At 34.9% G+C, this 23,557-nt stretch overlaps 1 protein-coding gene across 1 annotated transcript; it reads right to left on the minus strand.

Moving 5' to 3' along the window:
- Nucleotides 1–704: 704 nt before the first annotated feature.
- On the minus strand, nt 705–23,254 carry LOC121423320 (rho GDP-dissociation inhibitor 1-like). Its single transcript, XM_041618675.1, has 6 exons — nt 23,149–23,254; nt 16,538–16,745; nt 10,003–10,083; nt 7,951–8,027; nt 7,127–7,190; nt 705–5,602 (listed from the first exon to the last, which is right to left on the minus strand). The coding sequence occupies exons 2-6, from the start codon at nt 16,719–16,721 to the stop codon at nt 5,409–5,411; spliced, it is 600 nt and encodes a 199-aa protein (XP_041474609.1). The 5' UTR covers nt 16,722–16,745; nt 23,149–23,254; the 3' UTR covers nt 705–5,408.
- Between the last annotated feature and the right edge of the window lie 303 nt (nt 23,255–23,557).

Below are 23,557 nucleotides of genomic sequence, written 5' to 3' on the forward strand. Positions count from 1 at the left end.
GTTACTGCATCATCATCATCTTCTTCATCATGATCATCAGCAACAGCAGTACCAGCACCATCACCACCACCACCACCACCACCATGATCATTATCACCATCATCACCATCATCATCATCATCATCATCATCACCATCATCATCATCATCACCATGATCATCAGCAACATCAGTACCAGCACCATCACCACCACCACCACCATCATCATCATCATCATCACCATCATCATCATCATCACCATCATCATCATCATCACCATCATCATCATCATCATCATCATCATCATCATCACCATCATCACCATCATCATCATCACCATCATCATCACCATCATCATCATCATCACCATCACCATCATCATCATCACCATCATCATCATCATCATCATCACCATCATCATCATCATCATCATCACCATCACCATCATCATCACCATCACCATCATCATCACCATCACCATCATCATCACCATCATCATCTCATCACCATCATCATCACCATCACCATCATCATCATCATCATCATCATCATCACCATCATCATCATCTCATCATCATCATCATCATCATCATCATCATCATCATCATCATCATCACCATCATCATCATCATCACCATCATCATCTTCATCACCATCAGCAGCATGGCAATAATAAACTCAGGAGATTCAAAGATGAGAAAGGCAATTAATATTTGTTGTACTGCTGATAACTTTTTTTCTTTAATTATCTGGCCAGTTTACAGACTCATGATGCCATGATGGATCCTAGTTTACATGATTACTTGAATGAGAAGCCTCTCCCCACTGATCACTTGATGATGCAACTAAAAAATCACTTCTATCTGTAATACCTCTGCATACATCCACCTCATGCATGGGTGTGAGAGGGGCTGCGCACAGCCTTATACTAACAAAAACACATCTATAATAACAAGTGCTAATGGGAACATTCCCAGATCTGATTACAACCTTTGAGCATATGCTAATCACGTTTACATACTTAACTTACATTTGTAGTATAGAGGACAATATTGTGGCATTCGGCATTGTTTGCTGCTCATTTTCATATTCATAATAATAATATATATACATGTTTTCAATCTTTTAAATGACCACTAAATATTCTATATGAATAGAAGACATAGCCCTACACTGTCCCATGAATGAGTAACATACATGTAATAACAAAAAAATATAGGCTTCCGATAATTAATCAATAAATGCAAACAAAATCTACTCCTTAAATGCTTATTGCTGAATTATACAATGATGAAAATAATAATATATAGAGCTATAGTTTTCATTGTCATTCAGTAGAAAATTAACAAAATCACTTCCAGGAAATGAACATGGTTTTTGACAAATCTGAGTTTGGTTTAGTATAACATAATGACTGCTCAGAAGGGGAACAGGTAAAACTATTTGCCCAGAGTTGAACTCTCAACAGTTCTAAAACCAAAGACCAAGCACAGTACTAGGTTAGACCTTAATGAGAGCAAATTTAAGTGTGAACCCCCCCCCCCCCAAAAAAAAAGAAGTAACTATTTAAGATTTTTTTTACTACAAGCCACTTTATTATGAGAGAAATTATGTCAGATCATGTTGTTTAAATATGTTTAAATCAATACTGATTCCCATGTAGCATGGCTGGTACCACTAGCTGCACGCAGCTACTGTACATGTATATGGATGTGCATGTCACATTTCTTCTTGTTGAATGGATAACTGCTAGTATAAGTTTTCACTATTATAGTAGTCAGTTGTACTTTCCATGAACATGTATTTGACCACATACATCGACCTAGAGTCATTTTGCACGGTATATAACATGAACTAATCAATAACAGTATGAGATAAAATATATACCACCAGAAAAAAATGAAGGAATGTTGTAATTACCAAAATACTCAAGATAAAAGTAATGAACTCATATCACAAATTCAGAGATAAACGAAACAAGCTATCTTTAAATCTTCAATGTAGATATATGTATATTCATGTACATGATGAACATACATCAAGTAACAAGTGTAACATGCATTTCTGAAACATAGGTGATATTTCAATAGTGATAACCCCTTCTTGTTGTTTCTTTATCTGTCCATTTTTATTGTATGGCTTTTAATATAGCAAAACCATAAATAATGGTAAAGCTAACACCCCATGAAAAGGGCAGCAACACCAGCAACGTCTATGTTTATGTCTATGTTTGTTGCAAACAACCATTACATGGCAGATGCAACTTCCAACCAGTGGGATTTATCTGGAATAAAAACATTGAGACATATGTACACAATAGTAGAATAATCAACATAGATGAATCAATTTTCACCGCAAAACGTATGTTTTACCTATGTGAACTATATAAACCCTTTGAGGATTAAACTCCGAGCAAACTATATGTATATAAATCTTGAGGATTAAATCCAATATATTTCATGTATAACATAAACTGAGCTGCAGTATATTGATTGTGTTTTTTAAGAGGAAACATTGTTATTGTGCATAACTAAGGAAAAATTGAACAAAGAGGTTTGCTTGAGAAATGCCCAAATACAAACATACACACGGTAACCAATTTGTAAACACTGTACACAGTTTGTGTACAGAAAGTTCAAAACATTTACAAAATCACACATCAGTCTGATTTCAATTTCAAAATGAAAGAAGATGGAAAGTAAGGCAATTGATGGCTTGCTATGTAAGTTCATACACATTTGTACACTTGTCACCGAGGCGGGTTTGCATTAGCATACTAATACATGTATCATTAATGCACAAAGACTGGAAACAATGACGGCTTTATCTAATATAACGTTTAACAGATGACTAGCAGAACATGGATATGGATTCTAAAACTGAAACCAATGGTTACTTGGAAGATGTTACAGGACAACAGCCTTATGAAGACAACAACCATAGATATGATTTTAACATAGAAGTCCTCTAAACATGCAGCCTTGGGGGACAACCATCACAAGGACATGTCCTTGAGGGTGGGTCTCCCCCAAGGGCACCTGACCAAATGTCAAATTCCCCAAGGAAAAGACCCTGAAGCATGTTGCCTGAGAGGACAACTTGAACTACCCACAGGAGAGCTCCTTGAGAGCAAGTCTCCCCTCAGGAATACTGTCCAATGACAAATTCCCCAAGGAAAAGCACTGAGACTATGCTGTCCTGGAGGATAACAATCCAGAGAACAGCTCCTTGAGAAGTTATCCTCCAAGAAGTTGTCTTGGAAACTTTGCAAGAATGTAAATTACGTACCATACTTTCGCCCATTGACTTGGGTGATCCTGTGATCACTGAAGCCTGAAGGAATTCAGGAATTCATCAGATGAAAGAAAAAAAAAACCTACCCACAATAAGAATCCTTGAAGACTGATTTATATAAGAAGTACTCTGCCCTTGCTACTCTTTTAGCTACACTGTGTGCACTGCAGCCTAAATGACTTCTGTATGCATGATTTAACTTCAACATTATTTTCAGTGAGGCAATATTCGTGACAACATAAAGAAGCGACTTCGGTTAATATAAAATGTCAGCTCTTGATACTATACACACAAATCCATTCACTTTATCTGTATCAGGTGTAAAAACAACTATTTGAATCGATAACACTATTCAGCACTTACATCCTTAAAAAATAAAGCAAAACATAAACCTGAAGATGTATTAACATTTAGAATCATTCTAAGTGCACTCACCCTCCAAACTGAATGTAGGATTCAGTTTCCATGTATGCTAAAAGACAGTTTTACATGGAAGACACCATTAACAATTCAAATCACTTTTAAATTTTTTATAAAAATTGTACAAATCAATAATAAAAGTATTCATTACACAAACATTGAGACAGTGGTGACATTGAGATATTGTAAAAAGTAAAAAAAAGCCACTCAAACAAACATTGATAAAGAGTAACAATTATCATGCTGAATGATATTGGCTGAGAGAGGGTTAAACAAAGATTTCATGATGATATATGCAGATGATCTACATGTAGAAAGTGGAACCCTTTGAGGGGATAATATGAAATATCAATATCAGAACTGTATTTCGTAGCATATATTTTAAAGGGGCCCTCCACCATCCCAGCAATTTCTATATGAGGTGAAAATATGAACGAACATCCTTCAATCGCTTTCTATGTATATAATAACCTAAAAATAAACAATATCATTCAAAATAGATTCACTTGTAGTCGGGAAGGCATCAAGCAAATATCGTGGCGGGAATATTCAATTCGTTATTGTTCTTTAGTGAAGAAAGAAAGAAATCAAGATTGGTTGACTGGAGCATTTGGATGTTTTCAAAACTGTTTTCACCAAGTTATAAACAAAATATATAAAGAATTTGGCAATGTCAGGGTAGTTAATGGGAGGAAGGGTGTCATCAATTTATAAATGACAAAACATGAAAAAATTAACATTAAGTAACAGATTATATTCAAAACAGAACCCCCATATCTTAATTCACTTTTGAGAAATCAAACTTTTCATATAAAAGTTAATAAATACATGTATTAAAGAGCCAAAAAAAAATCCATCTATAACTATTTACTAAAAATATTTTACACAAAATATTGTGCGACTTTGTAGGGCATCATTGATGTGAATATTTTCATATTCATATTTACCATCAATACATAATTTTCACACCTGATCAAACAGATTATATCCATGCAAACATCAGCCACTCGTTTCCTTTCAAAAGAAGAAGAAATAAAATATACTACAGTTGGTCAATTGTTCAGCACATGCATACGACCGCTGCTTTCTTTTATATGTAATTACTACATCTATTAATTGCATAATCTCCAATACATCTACTAGTACATGATATACAAAAAAGTGATCCAAAAAAAAAAGAAAGAGTGGAAATCTGCATCTTGTTTTTTTGTTCAGGAACCACAGGAGCTGGAGGTTAATGGAATGTGCCTAATGTAAGATCAATCTCATCAAGTAGGTTATCATATCCCAGTATTGTTTTGGTTTGATCAATTAATTCATCTAGGTTTCATGAATTCTAGATCTAAATAGAAGGTGGTATGCTACACGCAATAATGGGAGGTTCTATGTACACCAGTGCAACACCATTGCAAAAACGATGCAACTTTGATATAAGAGCAAAGTATATACGAAAACAGAACATGGACGACATATATGAAGCTTCGTGGATCGTTATCACTCAACAGATCTCCATTTGAAGCCAATGAAAGAAAGTGGGCCAACAAATTCATGGACTATTAAAAAAAAAAAAAAAAAACTTTCGGAAAACCTCCATGTTACACTCACATTAGGCACCTCCAAAAGAGTTTAACAGATTTCCATCCATCTGATATTTGTTTTGAAACATAACTTTTGTTGTTGCTGTTAATATTGTATTTGTTTTCTCTTCAACATAGCTACCAGTCCTTCTTTATATCGAAGGACCATTCCCACTCCAAAATGCTGGTTTTGTCATCATCGGTGAACTTGCTCTTGACTGTATAGTGCCCTCTTGAAATCATACCAGATGGGGCATCCTCAACCGGTGTTTGGTATTCATGAGGATCATTCTTTGGTCCGTAGCTCCCAACCATTAAACTTGATTTATCGACTAAGAGAGAGAGAGAGAGAGAGAGGGAGAGGGAGAGAGAAAAAACAACAACACGTTACTGAATAATGATCTATTACATAATTTTAGAACAATAGACATACAATACAAATAATGTTGATAACAATATAGCAATATTTATACAGCACTTAATACAATGTTTTCTGAGTGATGCATAATATTACCCCAGCTTTAGCATGGCTATCCTGATCAGTTGCTCAAGCATTCAAGGCATTCCTTCCTTCCTACCAGGTACCTATTTACTACACCTGGATGGAGAGTGGCACATTTAGATAACTTCCTTTTCAAAGGACACAAGTGCTGTGGTGGAATTTGAACCCCAGACCTTGTGGATCAAAGTCTTAAGATTTATCCACTCACTCAGCCAAGTTAATAACGTTTAGTTCTCAAATAGCGTATATCACATTGCCATCTAGTGTCTCTAATCACTTCCAAAATGGTACAAACTGGAAATGAATATTCTCCTTTTTTATACGACAAAACTGACGTCTATATTCATTTTAATAATGCATGACAAACATCTTGTATCATCTTTTGTTTTTAGAAATAGTATATTTTAGTTTGTTAAGCATTGTGTCATTATACAACTGATTATTATCTATTCTTGTACTTGTTTTGTAAAAGAATCTACAACTCAGCCTTTGGCAGAGAATGACTTTCCTATAAACCATTACCATTACCAAAGGGACTTTGAATACTATTACCATGGCTCTAGCCTGGTAAGCGTTTTACAATCCACAAGCATTTCAAGAAATCAATTTTTGGCAGGTAAATATTTACCTTGCCTGGGTTGAGTGCAGCAGATTGTGTATCAAGACACCAAGACTAAAATCTATCTCATTGTTATCTAAAATCTACCCAAAGTATCGGACTATAAACCACACCTTTTCTTCAGCAGGCAAAAGCCAAAAGTCAGGGTGCAGTTAATTCAGAGCTAGGTCTGAGCTGAGCCAAACTCAGCCTGAAAACGCACCAAGTCCACTACCAGTTTACAACTCGTCGGGTGGCCGAAAATGGGGGTGTGGTTTAAATTCATGAGTGCGGTTTATAATATAGCCCGATGATTAACGGTTACTCCTTGTCATTTAAACTTGAATATTAGGTGTCATCCATCCAATGGAAAAAAGTTTTATTGTATAAATAGGTACTCGGATCAATTTTGTAATACTTTAATCTAAATGTATCAAATTCAATCTAATATATCATAATACAAATTAAGTTCCAAAAGTAACACATATTACAATTCCTTGTGTAAGAACATATGTTTTCATGTATCATAATAGTGACACCTTCACAACCATTTACACACCTTTTACATAAAGTGATAGATGCTCAACCGAGCACAACTTTTAAGCTGTTTGGTGTCATAAAGTTCAAGCCACAAGCTATTCATACATATAAACCTTTGCTCCCATAATCATATGCCTTATTTTTATTTGGCAACTGTTTCAGAGTGTTAAATTTTATTTATTTATTTTGATTAGTGTCATATTTTTAATAACTTACCTCTGATACCTTTTCTGTATATTTGACAAAAGTACCTTAATCCCGGCACAATCTCACGCTGGACCTGAATGAGTGGGGAAAAAAACAAACATTGTTAGGCGCCGTGAAATGTAATGGTACCTTAACCCATACTCCAATTCTGCATTTCAAATAGTCTTGCCAGAGTGGGGATCCCATATACAGAATTGTTCTTTCAAATTAGCGATAACAGCTAATCACTAAGCTTTGTGTTACGGGGCCCTGTTAAAGATGAATACCAGTTGTGGTAACGATCTCAAAACAATTCCAACAGAATTCCAACAGAATCCATAAACGTTACCACCCAAGTTTTTGGATGTAATATATGTGGCAAATGACTCTAGAATAAAATGCACAATTGCTGAGAAATGAGCAAAATGAGCACAGAATTCCATCAAATGTTGGATATTCTTCAGATATCATATAAATACACTATCTAACATACAGTATGCTTTTCTTTGTAGTGATCATCAGAATTATCGGTTTCAAACTAGATTTCATTATTTCACAAAGATACTATAAGTTTACATTAATGTACCAGATCTAGATATACGATAACATGGTGACAAATAGCCTAGATTTAAAAGACTTTCTCATGAAATAATTGTTTGCTGCAACTTCTATCTTTTACCTCTAAGTATATTGCAAACAGTAGAGTACTTACGAGACACTACCTGTCGCCATGATGTAGCCAAATTCATAATTTATCCAAACATTTTATTTTTCATTTATTATTTTTTTTAGCCAAACATGCTGTTTAGCTGTGTCACACGCAAACCTGAAGAAATAAATTCAATAATGCTTACCCTGAATATGATTGCCAGTCGATACTGTATTCCTTCCTTGATTGTGATAGGCTTATCCTTTAACTTGGTCAAGTCTCCTGAGATAGTAAGAGAGGGAGGGGAAAAAAGAAGCTATTGACTGTATGCAGTGTATGCCTAGGTCGTGGTCACATCTGAAATACACTGCAAATCCAACTCTTAAATTTTGTAAAAAAGCAATAAGTAGATTAATTCCACTCTCATATGGGTTGAATTTGGGTCAATTTACTAATCATGCAATACTTGCAGTAATAGTGAGAGAAATGTATTCTGATTCAAAATATATTTCGAGGTATATTTCTTTGTGGTCATGAAAGATTAGATTTAACTAGAGATGCTCGGCGGTTCGCGCAGCCGAGCACATGTATCCCCCGAACCCACCACGTCATCCGTCATTGCGATATATAGAGCTCACACAGAAAATTGACAAATTATCATGGCGACAATGACCCTAGCATGCAGATCCCCCAAGCGAGAGTCTTGCAAGTAAACTTCAACGTTGACCTGAAAATGACCTTTGACCTTACCATGTGACCTCCAACTGCAGCATAACATGCAGGTACCCCAAATCCATCTACCATCCAAGTTTGGTTGAAAAGTGACTTACGGTTGCAGAGTTAGGTGTCATAAGAGAGTCTTGCATGTAAACTTAACGTTGACCTGAAAATGACCTTTGACATTAACCATGTGACCTCCGACTGCAGCACAACATGCAGGTACCCCAAATCCATCTACCATCCAAGTTTGGTTGAAAAGTGACTTACGGTTGCAGAGTTAGGTGTCATAAGAGAGTCTTGCATGTAAAATTTAACGTTGACCTGAAAATGACCTTTGACCTTACCATGTGACCTCCAACTGCAGCCTAACATGCAGGTTCCTCAAGTCCATCTACCATCCAAGTTTGGTTGAAAAGAGACTTACGGTTGTGGAGTTATGTGTCATAAAATTTGTGACGGACGGACAGACGATGTTTGGACAGACAGACAAGACAAAAACTCTTGTTAACATGGCAACAATGTCTCTGCCCACACCAAAATTGATAGGCGGCTTGGCTTTACCATAATGGATCTTCATGCCACATTAAAAGATGATCGAGAAGAAATGCAGCTGGTCGAGCGCTCACAAGGACATCTATACTATTTCCACAAAAACTATTGTTACCATGGCAATGATGCCTCCGCCCACACTAAAATCGATAGGCGGCTTCCCTATACCATACATGACCTTCATGCCAAATTTGAAGATGATTGGAGAAGAAATGCAGCTGATAGAGTGCTCACAAGGATATCGGAAATCCGGCGGCGCGACGAGGCGAAATCCATAGTATCCTCCGAACTCTGTTCGGGGATACAATTACTTTAAATGCAGTACTACATGTATGAGACATTTGAAAGCAGATAAATGCTCAAGTAATTGAAAGGGAATGAAACCTGTGGAATTGTGTTGAAACAGAAAAATCAAAGAATAAGAACAAAGAAAATTTGAGAAAAATTGGACAAGAATGAGAGTTATGAGCATTTGAAAATTGTGATCACTAATGGAGATCCTCCAATTGGCAATGCGACAAAGATGTGTGATGTCACATGTGAAAAAATTCCCTTTGGTGGAATATTCAATAGCCACAAAATGTCTCTTTTTGCTCTTTCTTATTGTGATACAAACTCTTTATTCATAACATATTTTTTGAAAATTTGTATTACATGTACATGCCCTCCTATAGAAAGAAAACATGATCTACTGATAGATGTGATAAAAGAGGCAGTTTAAGTGAAAATACACAAAAGTACCGGGAGAGTTGTTCACAAGTGATATCACACATCTTTGTCACATTGTCAATGGGAGGATCTCCATAGCATTAGTGATTGCAATATTCAAATGCTCATAACTTTCTCATTATTTGTCCGATTTGTTCAAACTTTTGTTGATCTTTCTTTGATTTTTCTGTTTTTACACAAGTTATCTTTTTCCAAAGGTTTCCTTTAATATAACAGGACCTGGATTTCTTCTTTTAAAATAACCACACAATGTGCTCACCTGTTAAATCTAGTCTGATTTCCTCTCTGCCTTCGACCTGAAAAACCATCGCTTTTACTTTCACATTTGGGCCTCCATCATCTGAAAGTGAGGAGAAACATTTGACACGTTATAAAATGGTGAAATGGATCCTTATCAAATGATCAAATGACAAAGATCTATCTAGGTGTCATATAAATTATAATAATAATACACATCATATTCTTTGGGAATTAGAAAAATTACACATACATATATAAAGTACATATATGCAAATAATGCAATAATCCAAAAGTCCCTCATGCATGTACATGTAAGTTCTACTAACTCCCCAGGCTAACGCCCTTGGTGTATTAGTATCAATTGGGGAAAAAATAATCGCATTATTTTCCAGGGCTACTTTTTTTGCACATTGGCAAACTTTGGGGGTATTCTTTGCTCTGATGAAAGGCATAAGTAAGTTTTGACTGCAATGAATGGATCCAGATACTTACGGTATACATACTGTAATTCAGTTGCAGTACACCTCATTTCAATATACTTCTTTCAATGATAATGAAAAGTATTTTTAAAACAATTTTCATGTTGATTTTGTTGAAAAGATACCTTGCAGTCAAATTCATGTATACATGTAAGAATTCAAAAAATGCATTCTAGTAATACATTAAATTTTATTCATTCTTCAACCAATCATTTATCCGTCCATCCATCCATCCATCTCACCTTTCATAATCTACAATCTACCCATTCTGAATCCACCCACCGTACCTCCATCGAATCATGTAAATCCAAATCCATCCACCTTTCGAAAACCAAGCCTCGGGCACCCTTTTCTCGAAATGTCAGGTAAACTGGACCCGACCTTTCATGAATTTAGGGGGCTTTTAACTCGAATGGTCAGGATTTGTGATTGCCGGATGCGACGCAACAAACTGATGTGATGATACAAGCCGTCTCTTACATGTACATCCATTCTCTGTGACGCCATCACATTACACCTATTTTGAAATCCTTACATTGGCTCCAGTAATTTTGCTGAACATTAACTTTCCACTGTATGCATGTTTCTTCTCCACAGTACATGTACCTCATTTCATTAATTAAAAGGTACACCCTTTAAGATCCTTACAGTTACGTTTCTCTAAATCCAGGGCCCCGTCTTACAAAGAGTTGCAATTAATCCGATCAACCACAACTAAGGAAGGCCAGTAATGTCAATATAGTCCAGGATAGAAGAGGCGTAACCTTGTTTTTTTATATATACAATATTTCTTGATGGTTTCTTGTCAATTCGAGGGTGCTGATTACGAATCTGAATGATGCCACTCGTGTAACCTTGAGCATTTTCCGCAAATTGGCAAAATCCAATATGGCCGCCAAAATATGCAAATTACCCATAAAAATCCTAAAATTGTCCGCACATTAGCTACGAAATGCATGAAATTGTGTGGCAGGAGTGAGATACTCCCTGAAAAAACAATTTTTGACAAAATATTTATTTTCCTCATATTTAAAATGGCCGCCATAGTCCATTGTATACTCTATTATGTACGATATGAATATGGAAAACTAGCTTTCATAAAAGTGAGCACTAAACCGCCAAGAAATCGCGATGTATGAACGAAGTGATATATGCAAATCATTATTACCAAAGAGATATACCATTTATTATATCATAAATGGGAATATTTCTGTATTTTGATATCTAAAATGGCCGCCACTGGCCCAAACAGTATTACGTACAATGGTAATGGGGGCCAAAAAATTCACAAGAGTGATCACTAAAATGCATATTATTAAGATTAAACGAGTGGAATAGTGACTAAAAACATAATTATTAACGAAATATATTATTAATATGCCATGTATGTGATGAATGTTGTATTTAGATATTCAAAATGGCTGCCAAAGGCCCTCAAAGCATTATCCACAATGAGAAAGTGGGGCAAAGAAATCACAAGAGTGATCACTAAAATGCATATTATATGTGATAAATTCATGGGATACTGTTTAAAAACGTATTTTCTAACAAAATACATCATTCAGGTTCAAAGTTTGTGTTAAATACTGTATTTTTACTTTCAAAATGGCCGCCAGAGACATTAACAGTCTTATGCACAATGCAAAGTGGGAAACCAATATTCACAAGAGTGAGCACCATAAATGCAGATATTAGTGATCTATGAGTAAAATATTGAAAGCATGATTTCTATTAAGAGATATCATTTATTCTGCCAGTTAGGTGATAAAAACTGTTATTGGAAAATCAAAATGGCCGCTACAGGCCCTTAAGATATTATGCACAATGTGAATGGGAACAAATTATTTCATCAGAATTTGGCTTTGCTTGGCCAAATGGTGATGTATGAGTGAAATATCGTCTGAAAACATGATTTATGACAAAATATATCATCTCTTATGTAATTTATGTGATAAATACTGTATTTCAACATACAAAATGGCTGCCATATGCCCTTTTTGTGAACATTATTTGTCTACACTAAAATTGTATATTATACGATAAGGGCTTATGTTGACAATTTTCAATTTAAAAATGCAGTGTTTATCACCTTAAATACACAACATTATGATATATCTCGTTAGAAACCATGGTGTTAGACAATATTTCACCCTTGCATCAGAATTCACAATAATAGGCAATATTTAGAGTCAAACAAAGCCAAATTCTGTCAAAATTATATGTCTAATGTTACAATGTACATAATACTTTTAGGACCTATTGCAGCCATTTTGGATTTCAAAGTACAGCATTCATAACCTCCACAACCAATATGTGATGTATTTAGTTAGAAATCATGTTTAAGACAATATTTTTACTCGTATATCACAGTCATATGCATTTCATGATTCTCACTCTTGTGAAAATTAGTTTCTCCATTCGCATTGTACATGATAAATATAGGGATTATGGCGGCCATTTTGAATGTCAAAATACAGCATTCATCACATAAATTACATAAGATATCATATATTTTGTTATAAATCATGTTTTCAGACGATATTTCACTCATACACTGTACATCCCCAATTGGCCAAGCAAAGCCAAATTATGCTGAAATAATTTGTTCCCATTCACATTGTGTATAATATCGTAGGGCCTGTAGCGGCCATTTTGACTTTCCAATAACAGTATCTATCACCTATCCGGCATAGTAAATGATATCTCTTAATAGAAATTATGCTTTCATACAATATTTTACTCATAGATCTCTAATATCTGCATTTATGGTGCTCACTCTTGTGAATATTGGTTTCCCACTTTGCATTGTGCATAAGACTGTTAATGTCTCTGGCGGCCATTTTGAAAGTAGAAAAACAGTATTTAACACAAACTTTGAACCTGAATGATGTATTTTGTTAGAAAATACGTTTTTAAACAGTATCCCATGAATTTATCACATATAATATGCATTTTAGTGATCACTCTTGTGATTTCTTTGCCCCACTTTCTCATTGTGGATAATGCTTTGAGGGCCTTTGGCAGCCATTTTGAATATCTAAATACAACATTCATCACATACATGGCATATTAATAATATATTTCGTTAATAATTATGTTTTTAGTCACTATTCCACTCGTTTAATCTTAATAATATGCATTTTAGTGATCACTCTTGTGAATTTTTTGGCCCCCATTACCATTGTACGCAATACTGTTTGGGCCTGTAGCGGCCATTTTGACTTTCCAATCACAGTATCTATCACCTATCTGGCATAGTAAATGATATCTCTTAATAGAAATTATGCTTTCAGACAATATTTTACTCATAGATCTCTAATATCTGCATTTATGGTGCTCACTCTTGTGAATATTGGTTTCCCACTTTGCATTGTGCATAAGACTGTTAATGTCTCTGGCGGCCATTTTGAAAGTAAAAATACAGTATTTAACACAAACTTTGAACCTGAATGATGTATTTCCTTAGAAAATACGTTTTTAAACAGTATCCCATGAATTTATCACATATAATATGCATTTTAGTGATCACTCTTGTGATTTCTTTGCCCCACTTTCTCATTGTGGATAATGCTTTTAGGGCCTTTGGCAGCCATTTTGAATATCTAAATACAACATTCATCACATACATGGCATATTAATAATATATTTCGTTAATAATTATGTTTTTAGTCACTATTCCACTCGTTTAATCTTAATAATATGCATTTTAGTGATCACTCTCGTGAATTTTTTGGCCCCCATTACCATTGTACGCAATACTGTTTGGGCCAGTGGCGGCCATTTTAGACATCAAAATGCAGAAATGTTCCCATTTATGACATAATAAATGATGTATCTCCTTAGTAATGATGATTTGCATAATATTACTTCGTTCATATATCGCGATTTTTTGCGGTTTAGTGCTCATTTTTGTAAAAATTAGTTTTCCCTATTCATATTGTACATAATAGAGTATACAATGGAATATGGCGGCCATTTTGAATATCAGAAAATAAATATTTTGTCAAAAATTATTTTTTCAGAGTGTATTTTACTCCTGCCACACGCTTCCATGCATTTCATAGCCAATGTGCGGACAATTTTAGGATTTTATGGGTAATTTGTATATTTTGGCGGCCATATTGGATTTTGTCAATTTGCGGAAAATGCTCAAGGTTACACGAGTGGCATCATCCAGATTCGTAATCAGCACCCTCGAATTGACAAGAAACCATCAAAAAATATTGTATATATAAAAAAACAAGGTTTGGTCAAGTTTCTATGGGGCCTATCCTGGACTAATAATAATAATAATAATAGCCAATTTTTATAATGGTCCAAAGCGCGTTACAGCATATTATTACCCCGGTCATTGGATTCATTTCAATCAAGCACGAAAAGTGCACAATTTCCACTCCCAGGGGAGCATTCCTTACATTCATCGCAGCCACATTATGGTGCTGGCAAAATCAAACATACATGTACAATATCTTTCGCATCCTACCGGGTACCCATTTAGCACCTTGGTCGAGAGTGGCAAAGTGTGGATTAACGCCTTGCCAAAGAATTGAAATTGATGAAGAAATGACGTAGTTTCTAAGCATTTATTGTGATCTTTGAATAAATTTCATATAAATTAAACAAATTACTTTCTAGTCAAAATATCTTAACTCTGTGTAGAATATTGGTGAACCTCATATAGCTCTCAGATGGAACAAAAATAATCAAAATCAATCAACAAATAAATAAGTAATTCTTATGAGTTTTGAAAATATATGAATAAGCATATTTAATGAATTTCTAAATTTTGTATCACCACCTCGAGCTACCATATAAAGCAAATAAAATTGAAATTGATAAACAAATGAAGAAGAAAAAGCATTTTTTGTGATTATTGAATAAATTTTGCATAAATTAGCTCAAATGATTTTCCAAACAAAATTTTGAGTACAAGTTTGGTGAATCTCATGCAGCTCTACCAGATATGGAAGAAAAAATTTAAATCGGTCAACAAATAATGAAGAGACATTTTCTGTGATATCTGAATAAATAGCACATAAATTAGCATAAATAATTTTCTACTGAAAATTTCAAAATTCTGTGTAGAAGTATGGTGAACCTCATGAAGTTCTACCAGATGGAAGAAAAAAAAATCAAAATCGGTCAACAATTCAAGAAGAAAAAACATTTTTGTGAATTTTTAAAAAGATGAATAAATTAATTTTGCATAAATTAGCATAAAAATTGTTCTAGTCAAAATTTCAAAATTCTGTGTAGAAGTTTGGTGAACCTCATGAAGCTCTATCAGATGGAAGAAAAAAATCAGTCAACAAATAAAGAAGCATAAATTTGCATGAATTTTGCATAAATTAGCATAAAAATTGTTCTGGTCAAAATTCTGTGTAGAAATTGGTGAACCTCATGAAGCTCTACCAGATGGAAGCAAAAAATCAAAATCGGTCAACAAATAAAGAAGCATTTTTGGTGAATTTTGAAAAATGTGCATAAATTAGCATATTTAATAAATTTCAAAATTCAAAATCCTAGTGCTATCATATAAAGCAAACAGAATTGAAATCAGACTTGAAATGGCAAAGAAGTAGCATTTTGAAATTGTGGATAGACGACAGACAACGGACGCCACGCCACGGCATAAAGCTCATTTATCCCTTCGGCCGGATGAGCTAAAAATCTGAGGGGAAAGTTTATTTGTCCAATCATCCTCTAAGTTATAGAACAGCCATCCTGAATAGAATTACAAAAAATTCAACTCCAGAAACCTTAAAAAAAAACCTAAATATTTCTGTTCAATTCTCCTTCATTTCCTAATTTCTTGAAAAGCACAATGAGCACTCTACAGAGTGGATTTGGCACAATATCTGTCAAATTAATAATTATTAAATTATAATAATTTACAAATAATGACAATGATGATGATAATGATAATAATAATATGATAATGATAATAAAACAATAATAATAACAATAATCCTAATCAAATTCATAACTAGTATTATTTATTATCATCATAATCATTATCACTATCATTATTATCGTCATTATTATTATTTTTATTATTATTATATAGAAACTTACCCTCTACATTTTCAGCACCAGCAAGAAGTGCTTTTTTGTACTTGTTCAAACTTTCATCATCTTGATCTAATTGCGTGATCTCATCAAGGGTCTTTTGTGCAGGTGGTTTGTAACCAGGGGTGATATCTGGCTCATCATTGTCGTCGACAGCCTGGATCTGCTCTGTTTCACCTTCTTCGGCCATTTTCTTGCTAATATAATTTAAAACCTATAGAGAGGCAAAAAAAAAATCATTATTTTTTCAATTTTCGGGGGCTTCTTTTTACAACTTACTGACTAAATCTTCAACACTGGATAAGTTTTTACATTGCCATGAATAGGAATTTCCACTACTCTCTCTTTTTTAAGTTTCCAGGGCTCTTTTGAGCATTTCGGGGAACAAATCATCCCCAGCACCCATGTATTTTTTTTTTCCTGCCTATTGACAAGAGAAGGGGACAAGCAGTGTTACATTTCACATCTTTGCTTAATAGATAGGTTTATAAAAAAGATCCTTGATGCATGAAGGAGAACCAGAGACCCCGAGAGAAAGCATTGCAAAACAGATACTACATGTATGTAACTATAAAGGAGAGAAATCAAGTTTATGAAATTTCTAACTACTTAGTCACTAGCATTTATAGCAAACACATTTTCCTCATATTGGTTTTTATACAAATTCCTAAAATACGACCCCAATCAATATTTTTGCTCATTGAGGGAGTGCGACTGCGAAACACAATTGTGCAGAAGTATCCAGATATTTTGAGCATATTTTTTGTACATATGTAGCTTTTGTGATCAGGTCATCCCCTTTAAATGGTTGACTGCATCTGGTCACATGGTTTTATTAAAAGTAGGTTATAAATTAGATTGATCAGGCTATATTGCAAACCCAATTTAGACGTACACAAGGAGAGAGAATGGGGTGAGATCTATAACAATGAAATCATGCTCAAATGGAGACAAATTGTAATCCCTTTTGATATCTACCAAACAGTTCTTTATCAGCACCTATGTACATGTACTGCAGTGTCTGGAATATTCCAAAGTCATTTTATTACATGTAACTCGAAATTATCACAAGTACTGTTCTTTGCAATTAAAAAAAAATCAACCTTTCTCAGTTTCCACAAATTATTCTTTAATTGTTAAATTATAATTGCTACAATGTACACCAGCAGTGCTGGAGCACCCAAATAACATGATCCAGCAGTCTGTTCAGTACTTGCCCATTAAAAAGACAAGAACATGAGTAGAACATCAATTCATAATAAGAAGCAACGATGACTCATGGATGAATCATGCTTAAAAGCGGTTTAATATCAAGAGGCATTCTGCAAGGCACTTCTGTTACAGCTTTGATCAATGCTACAAGAATAAATTACAATTTTTGGCAACAACATATCTTTGTTTTTTTTTAATGAAGTTGTTACAATGTAGAATTGTCACAAATTACTCATACCTCAGTGCACCTGTTACATGTATAATGGGTGGAGCAACTTGCTGGCTGAGAAATAGTGAGGATTGAAGATGGTATTAAACTATGCATAATTCTGCTTTGCAACTTTGGAATCAATACAAATACATTCACAAATATATGTGTATCAGATGAGAAATTCACAGTTCTCCAATCTTACACATTTTTTGTTGTTGCTGTAATTAAATAAATAATCATGCACAACCCCTTATTCTTAAAAAAAAAGAAGAAGCTACATGTATGCCCTGGTTTCATTAAAAATATGTACAGGTAAATTGGTTTACTTGTACAGTGTGTCCCACAAAAAAGGTAATCAGGATTCCCATGTATTTTTTCTTCAAATCAAAAAAAATTATATTCAATTTACATAATCTAATAATATAATTCAATTATTCCTCTTTATTTTGATACCTACAATGTGATAAACACTTCACGCATTAATGAGCAAAACGAGTTTGAAATTCTAATGTCAAAACCAAGTTGCATAGAAATATTGGACAAGATTAGTTCGTGATACGACGAACGTGCTTATTCAATGATTGGCTCATTAGCATATCTTTTGTATTCTTTGCTGAGATTCTCTCACTTATCCCTGAAATGAGAAAGGATTCAGATTCACATGTGAGTTTCTGCGCAAATCATTTTTGATATGCCTCAGTATGTACATGTATTGTTAATAATCTGCCATGCATCAACGATTTACTATGCTGTACGTTGGTTTTGAATTAGCGGTGAGATTCCACTCTTGCCATGAGTATCAAATTCATAGTAAAAACATATATTGTGTAATCTATCTCCGAAAACGGGTTTCCTTTTTTGTGGGATTGCACTGTATATTACATTTCCTCCTGCATGAAATATTTTTCACAAAAGGAGTAAATGGGATAACCATATGACCGTCTCCAATGTGCGGTATGCAGACTACAGTAATAGACTGACACATGTGTATCTATTTCATATGTGTAGTCAGTGTATAAATCCAATTACTACATGCTATCTGTGCTCTTATACAATTGTCTTGTAAACCGTTCACTTCCTTGAAGGTCCCAGAATACTTCCTGAAAGCATTATATCCTCTGTTAGAAGGTTACATACATGTACAGTACATAATAGGTTTAACAAGCATGTAGCTGTGCAGGTTGGTAGTAATAGGATCCTGCTCCACGGGCTGAATAATACATGTATTAAATGTACATTTGTTTGGATATTCCAGCGTGATATACATGTATGTAACTTCAGAGTTTAGGCCCTCACAAAACTTTCAGGCTAGCGAGTAGCCTTTGACTACATTGAAATAGGGTCTAGCCAGCACTGGCTACATGTAGAAAGTCTAGCTATTAAAGAAAAAGCTGAATTTATAAGCTTGGAATAGGCATGCAGAGAAATAATCAATTGTGATCTTTTCATGAGCACAATTTCTATAAACATGTTACATAAAGCTAGCTTTTAATCGCTCATAGGCTAAAATGAGCTTTAGCCGCTGGCAAGTCTCTTACATGTACATGTGTGTAGCTAGTTTTCAGCTAATGGCATGCTTAAATATGTGTATGACAGAAATAAAGATCTTTTACAATTACTTTCAGTGTTTTTTTTTCATTCTTGAACACCGCATGTAAAATGAGCAGTGCCTTCTTAGAAAGAAAATTATACATAAATCATATTGTACCTAGGCTAGTGGCGTAAATGTGTATGAGCCTAGGTTATTTAGACCACAATAACCATGTAACAGTTTTTATAGGACTTTATATACAGCAATACAAGGAGCCATACAGGTTTCTTCATGTACTATTTCTCTTTCATCCACATACTTCTACAGGTCGCTCTGCTACAAGCTGTTAAAACAGCATGATATTTCCACATGCCAAGACTGGTACAAAATGGACTTAAGAGGGGTTTCACACGCTCGCATTTTGAGTCGTTCGAATGATCAGTTGAGTTACAAGTACATGTACTTGGATGATGCAGTTTGAGCATGTGAATGCAAAATAGAGTAACTTGAAATGCACAATTCAAATGATGGTATCAAGGTGTTTTAAAAGACCACTGCCTACATGCGCAATCTACTGGAATTAGGTGATCCCTGTACAAACTTATTAAACTTTACAGAATTCATAATAGTCAACAGGATGAGAGCAAAAATATTTAAGGATAGGGAACTTATGCTTTAGAAATACTGAATATTCATCCAAGGTAAAAATAACATCACACCCACCCACACAGACCTAAGACCCAATAACTCACAGGTCAAAAGGAAAAGATTTTATCATCTGTCTGATCTATCAATTCATAGCTGTTTGTATCACCTTATTTCAATGGCTCCTATTACTGCAAATCTTTTATGAAATTAAATGAAGCCAATCATCAGAAATGAGTGTATCAACCGATGTTCCAACATCTGAGACCCGTAACACAAAGCTTAGCAATTATCATAGAACATTATTCATGAATATCAAGTGGACGATTAATCGCTAAGCTTTTTGTGCTATGGGACCCTAAACACTTTTCTCAGCAATGCATAAATAATGAATCAGAGAAAGATGTTGCTTTCATCTAATAGGGGATTTTACTGAAAATATTTGCGATAAAAAATGATAAATAAAGTGAGAATTCAATTCTAACTACCAGTAAAGCAAATCAATCTATACTTGTTAAGGCTTCATTCACAACTCAGAGTGTCAAGCCGGCGACCAACCGATCTGTAGGCTGCTCGGGGGCTGCTGGAATTTAGGCATCCCCATTGATTTTTTTAAGAGTCGAGCAGGCTGAAAAGACTTATCGGTGGCTGAGCAGTGCCCTGTCGATTACCCATTACTCAAGCCCACATCTGGGTGAAATTGGGGGAACTTTACTATTTGGCGTCTGAGCAGTGATCGGCTGACGACCCACCGATTACCGGGTGGTCTCCCACTAGCCACTGGCCTATCTTTAATTGCCCAGCCGATCTTGAATTCGTTGTAAGATCATTTGACTATTCTGAGCAACCAGAGGGCCGCGACTGGTCGGTTACCGCTCGACACCATTTGACCCAATGAGTTCTGACCTTAATCGTTTGATGGCAACCCCTTTATTACGTCAGATCCCGGACAATGCACATGATTTAGGTGCCAATATTTGAATGAAACAAGGACACTCACTTTAAATGTTTTCTCCACTCTCCACATTATAATTTCCTCTACAACATTATCATTGTGATAGAATACACAGAGTTAAGTGTGCAAGTATTATCATATTTTTTTTTTTTCATTTTTAGAGGTTTACATTAATACAGGGGCTTAGAAAATATTTCTAAGACTGGTGCTGGTTTTAAATTTGACAAGCCAAAACACAAACCACCCCCTCCCCCCCAAAAAAAAGGAATTTTTAAAGTTTTCACTCCAGAATAAAAGTGCTTTTTGTCAAGAAAAAATTGACAAGCGAAAAAAAAATGCAAAAGCTTTTCACTAATAAATGAAGCATCCCTGTTTCCAAGGGCCATATTTTTAGATTTAAAATGTGATTTTCATTTCAGTTTTATGACATGAGGGCATTGCTAGAGCTCTTAAGTAGTAAATCAGTCACCTTTGGACCTGGGGCTCAAAATATGACCTCATATTTAGCCCCATAAGCCTGGTTCATAAAATTTTGAATCAGGCCAATCAAAATTTGTAATGTAAAAATGCTACCCTCCCCTTTTGAAAGTGAAGACTACTTTTTGTTTTTTTTGTTTTTGTTATGCTTGTCAACCTTTTTTGTGGATGAAATGTCCTTAAATTTTGGTTTAAAACTTATTTCTTTTTTGCTTGTCAATTTTTTTATCAGAAAATGTGCCCTCCCCCCAGAAAATCCTGAATCCGGCCCTGAACACATGTATCATTAGTTCATATCTTGGGGCCCCCATGGACTAACACCATATTCACCAAATTTGAACTGTAGGAGTATTTTGTCATGCTCTACCGAAATATGGTATCTAACATGCTGAACATGCAAAAACAAATAATTGATGACATCACACTTCAGTACTCTATTGACTTGAGCCTATGGGTATAAAGGCTTAGCGGCTTTAGTTAGCCTGTCAAAAGCCAGGGACTTTTTATTTTAAAAAAATACACATTTTGAGTAATGGTAGATGAAGTATTTAAGGGACAAGACCTTTGAAATAAAAAATGCAGGAAAAATAATAAAAACTATTGGTCAAGGTGTAAGGAAAATCCATCAAAGAATAAAAACAAGTTAATAATATTTTAATTATTTGATTTGTGACAACATAAATGTGAGCAACTTTCTTACATTTTGTATAGTAAAAATCAATGAAATGTCATTTTCTCAGAAAATTGAAGATAGTTTTTATTATAATAGCATATCAATCAATAGACAAATCATGCCACACACACTCACCTCCCCCCCCCAAAACATAACAAAGTCATCAAGAACCTCTAAAAAAATGGAAATTAATGCATTTTACACTGAAGTTAGCAACCAAAAGATTTGCCTGGCCTGAGGCTGCTCACCCGTTTGTATGCCGCAGCATGTTCGCATGATTTTGGTTGTCAACTTCAGTCCAAATTAAAATAGGACAAAGCTATGTCTGAGAATTCGGACAGAAAATCGGTGAGCATATTGAACTTGAAATGTTATTGAGGGAATCGCTACGACATTTGTGAACAGTTACTGGTGGCGAGGTATGTTAGTAATCGGCCGGTTTGAAACTGCATTACTTTTATTACATTAGCAGTTAGCACTGTGCCAACATCTCCTGTCCCGACAAATTAGACAAAAGTCAGATTCCTGAACTAAAGAAAGAAAGTGAAACTAAACGTAAATCCCTGGCATTAATATCATGCAGCACATAAGTAACACACACTCCAAGAACATCCTAAAAATATGAAGATGCAAGAAAAGTTAAAATTCAATTCACCATATATTGAATTTCAGCTTTCTTTGACTTTGCCTCTTGAAAATAATATTTCATGTGCATGGTTCCTGATACTGCCCTGAAATTCATAGGCATGCCAAATTCATAATGCAGGGCCAGAGAGCGGGAGGCGACGAGCGCGAGCGGTGGAGATCCGGAGACAAATAAAATAAAAACACAAAAACACGTAAATTTCATCGTACCTTACCAAAGGAGACAAAGTGAAATACAAGAGGGAAATCAATTGGTAGGTCTACTTACAATCTAGATATATAAATGTCACAAAATTTTAAAGGCCTCGTCTCGTACCGGTTCTCGATGTCAGACACAACTCCTGACTTGAGAGTGCTGTGAAGAGCATGCAGTGCTAGCCAGAGTCCGAAACCAGCCAATTGCTTCGGCGATCCAGCGCCAGAACGTCCGGCGATTCAGCAAGTGAGGGACCGGTATCCTTTTTCCAATAATACTTCCGTGTTGTCTAACACAGGGAGAGTGAGGGCAGTCATCTGCGGACAATGATTAGACTATTTCCTGCTGTTGATATTTTTTTATTTTATTTATCTCTAAACTTTTATGATGGATTTAAATACTTTGACGCATATGCACTTTAAAATACAAAATTAAATAATGCATTTTAGTTTTAAACTTATTTACTTGCTTAATTTGAATT

Source organism: Lytechinus variegatus, chromosome 10, assembly GCF_018143015.1.
Source record: "Lytechinus variegatus isolate NC3 chromosome 10, Lvar_3.0, whole genome shotgun sequence".
In the NCBI taxonomy this organism is placed as follows: Eukaryota; Metazoa; Echinodermata; class Echinoidea; order Temnopleuroida; family Toxopneustidae; genus Lytechinus; species Lytechinus variegatus.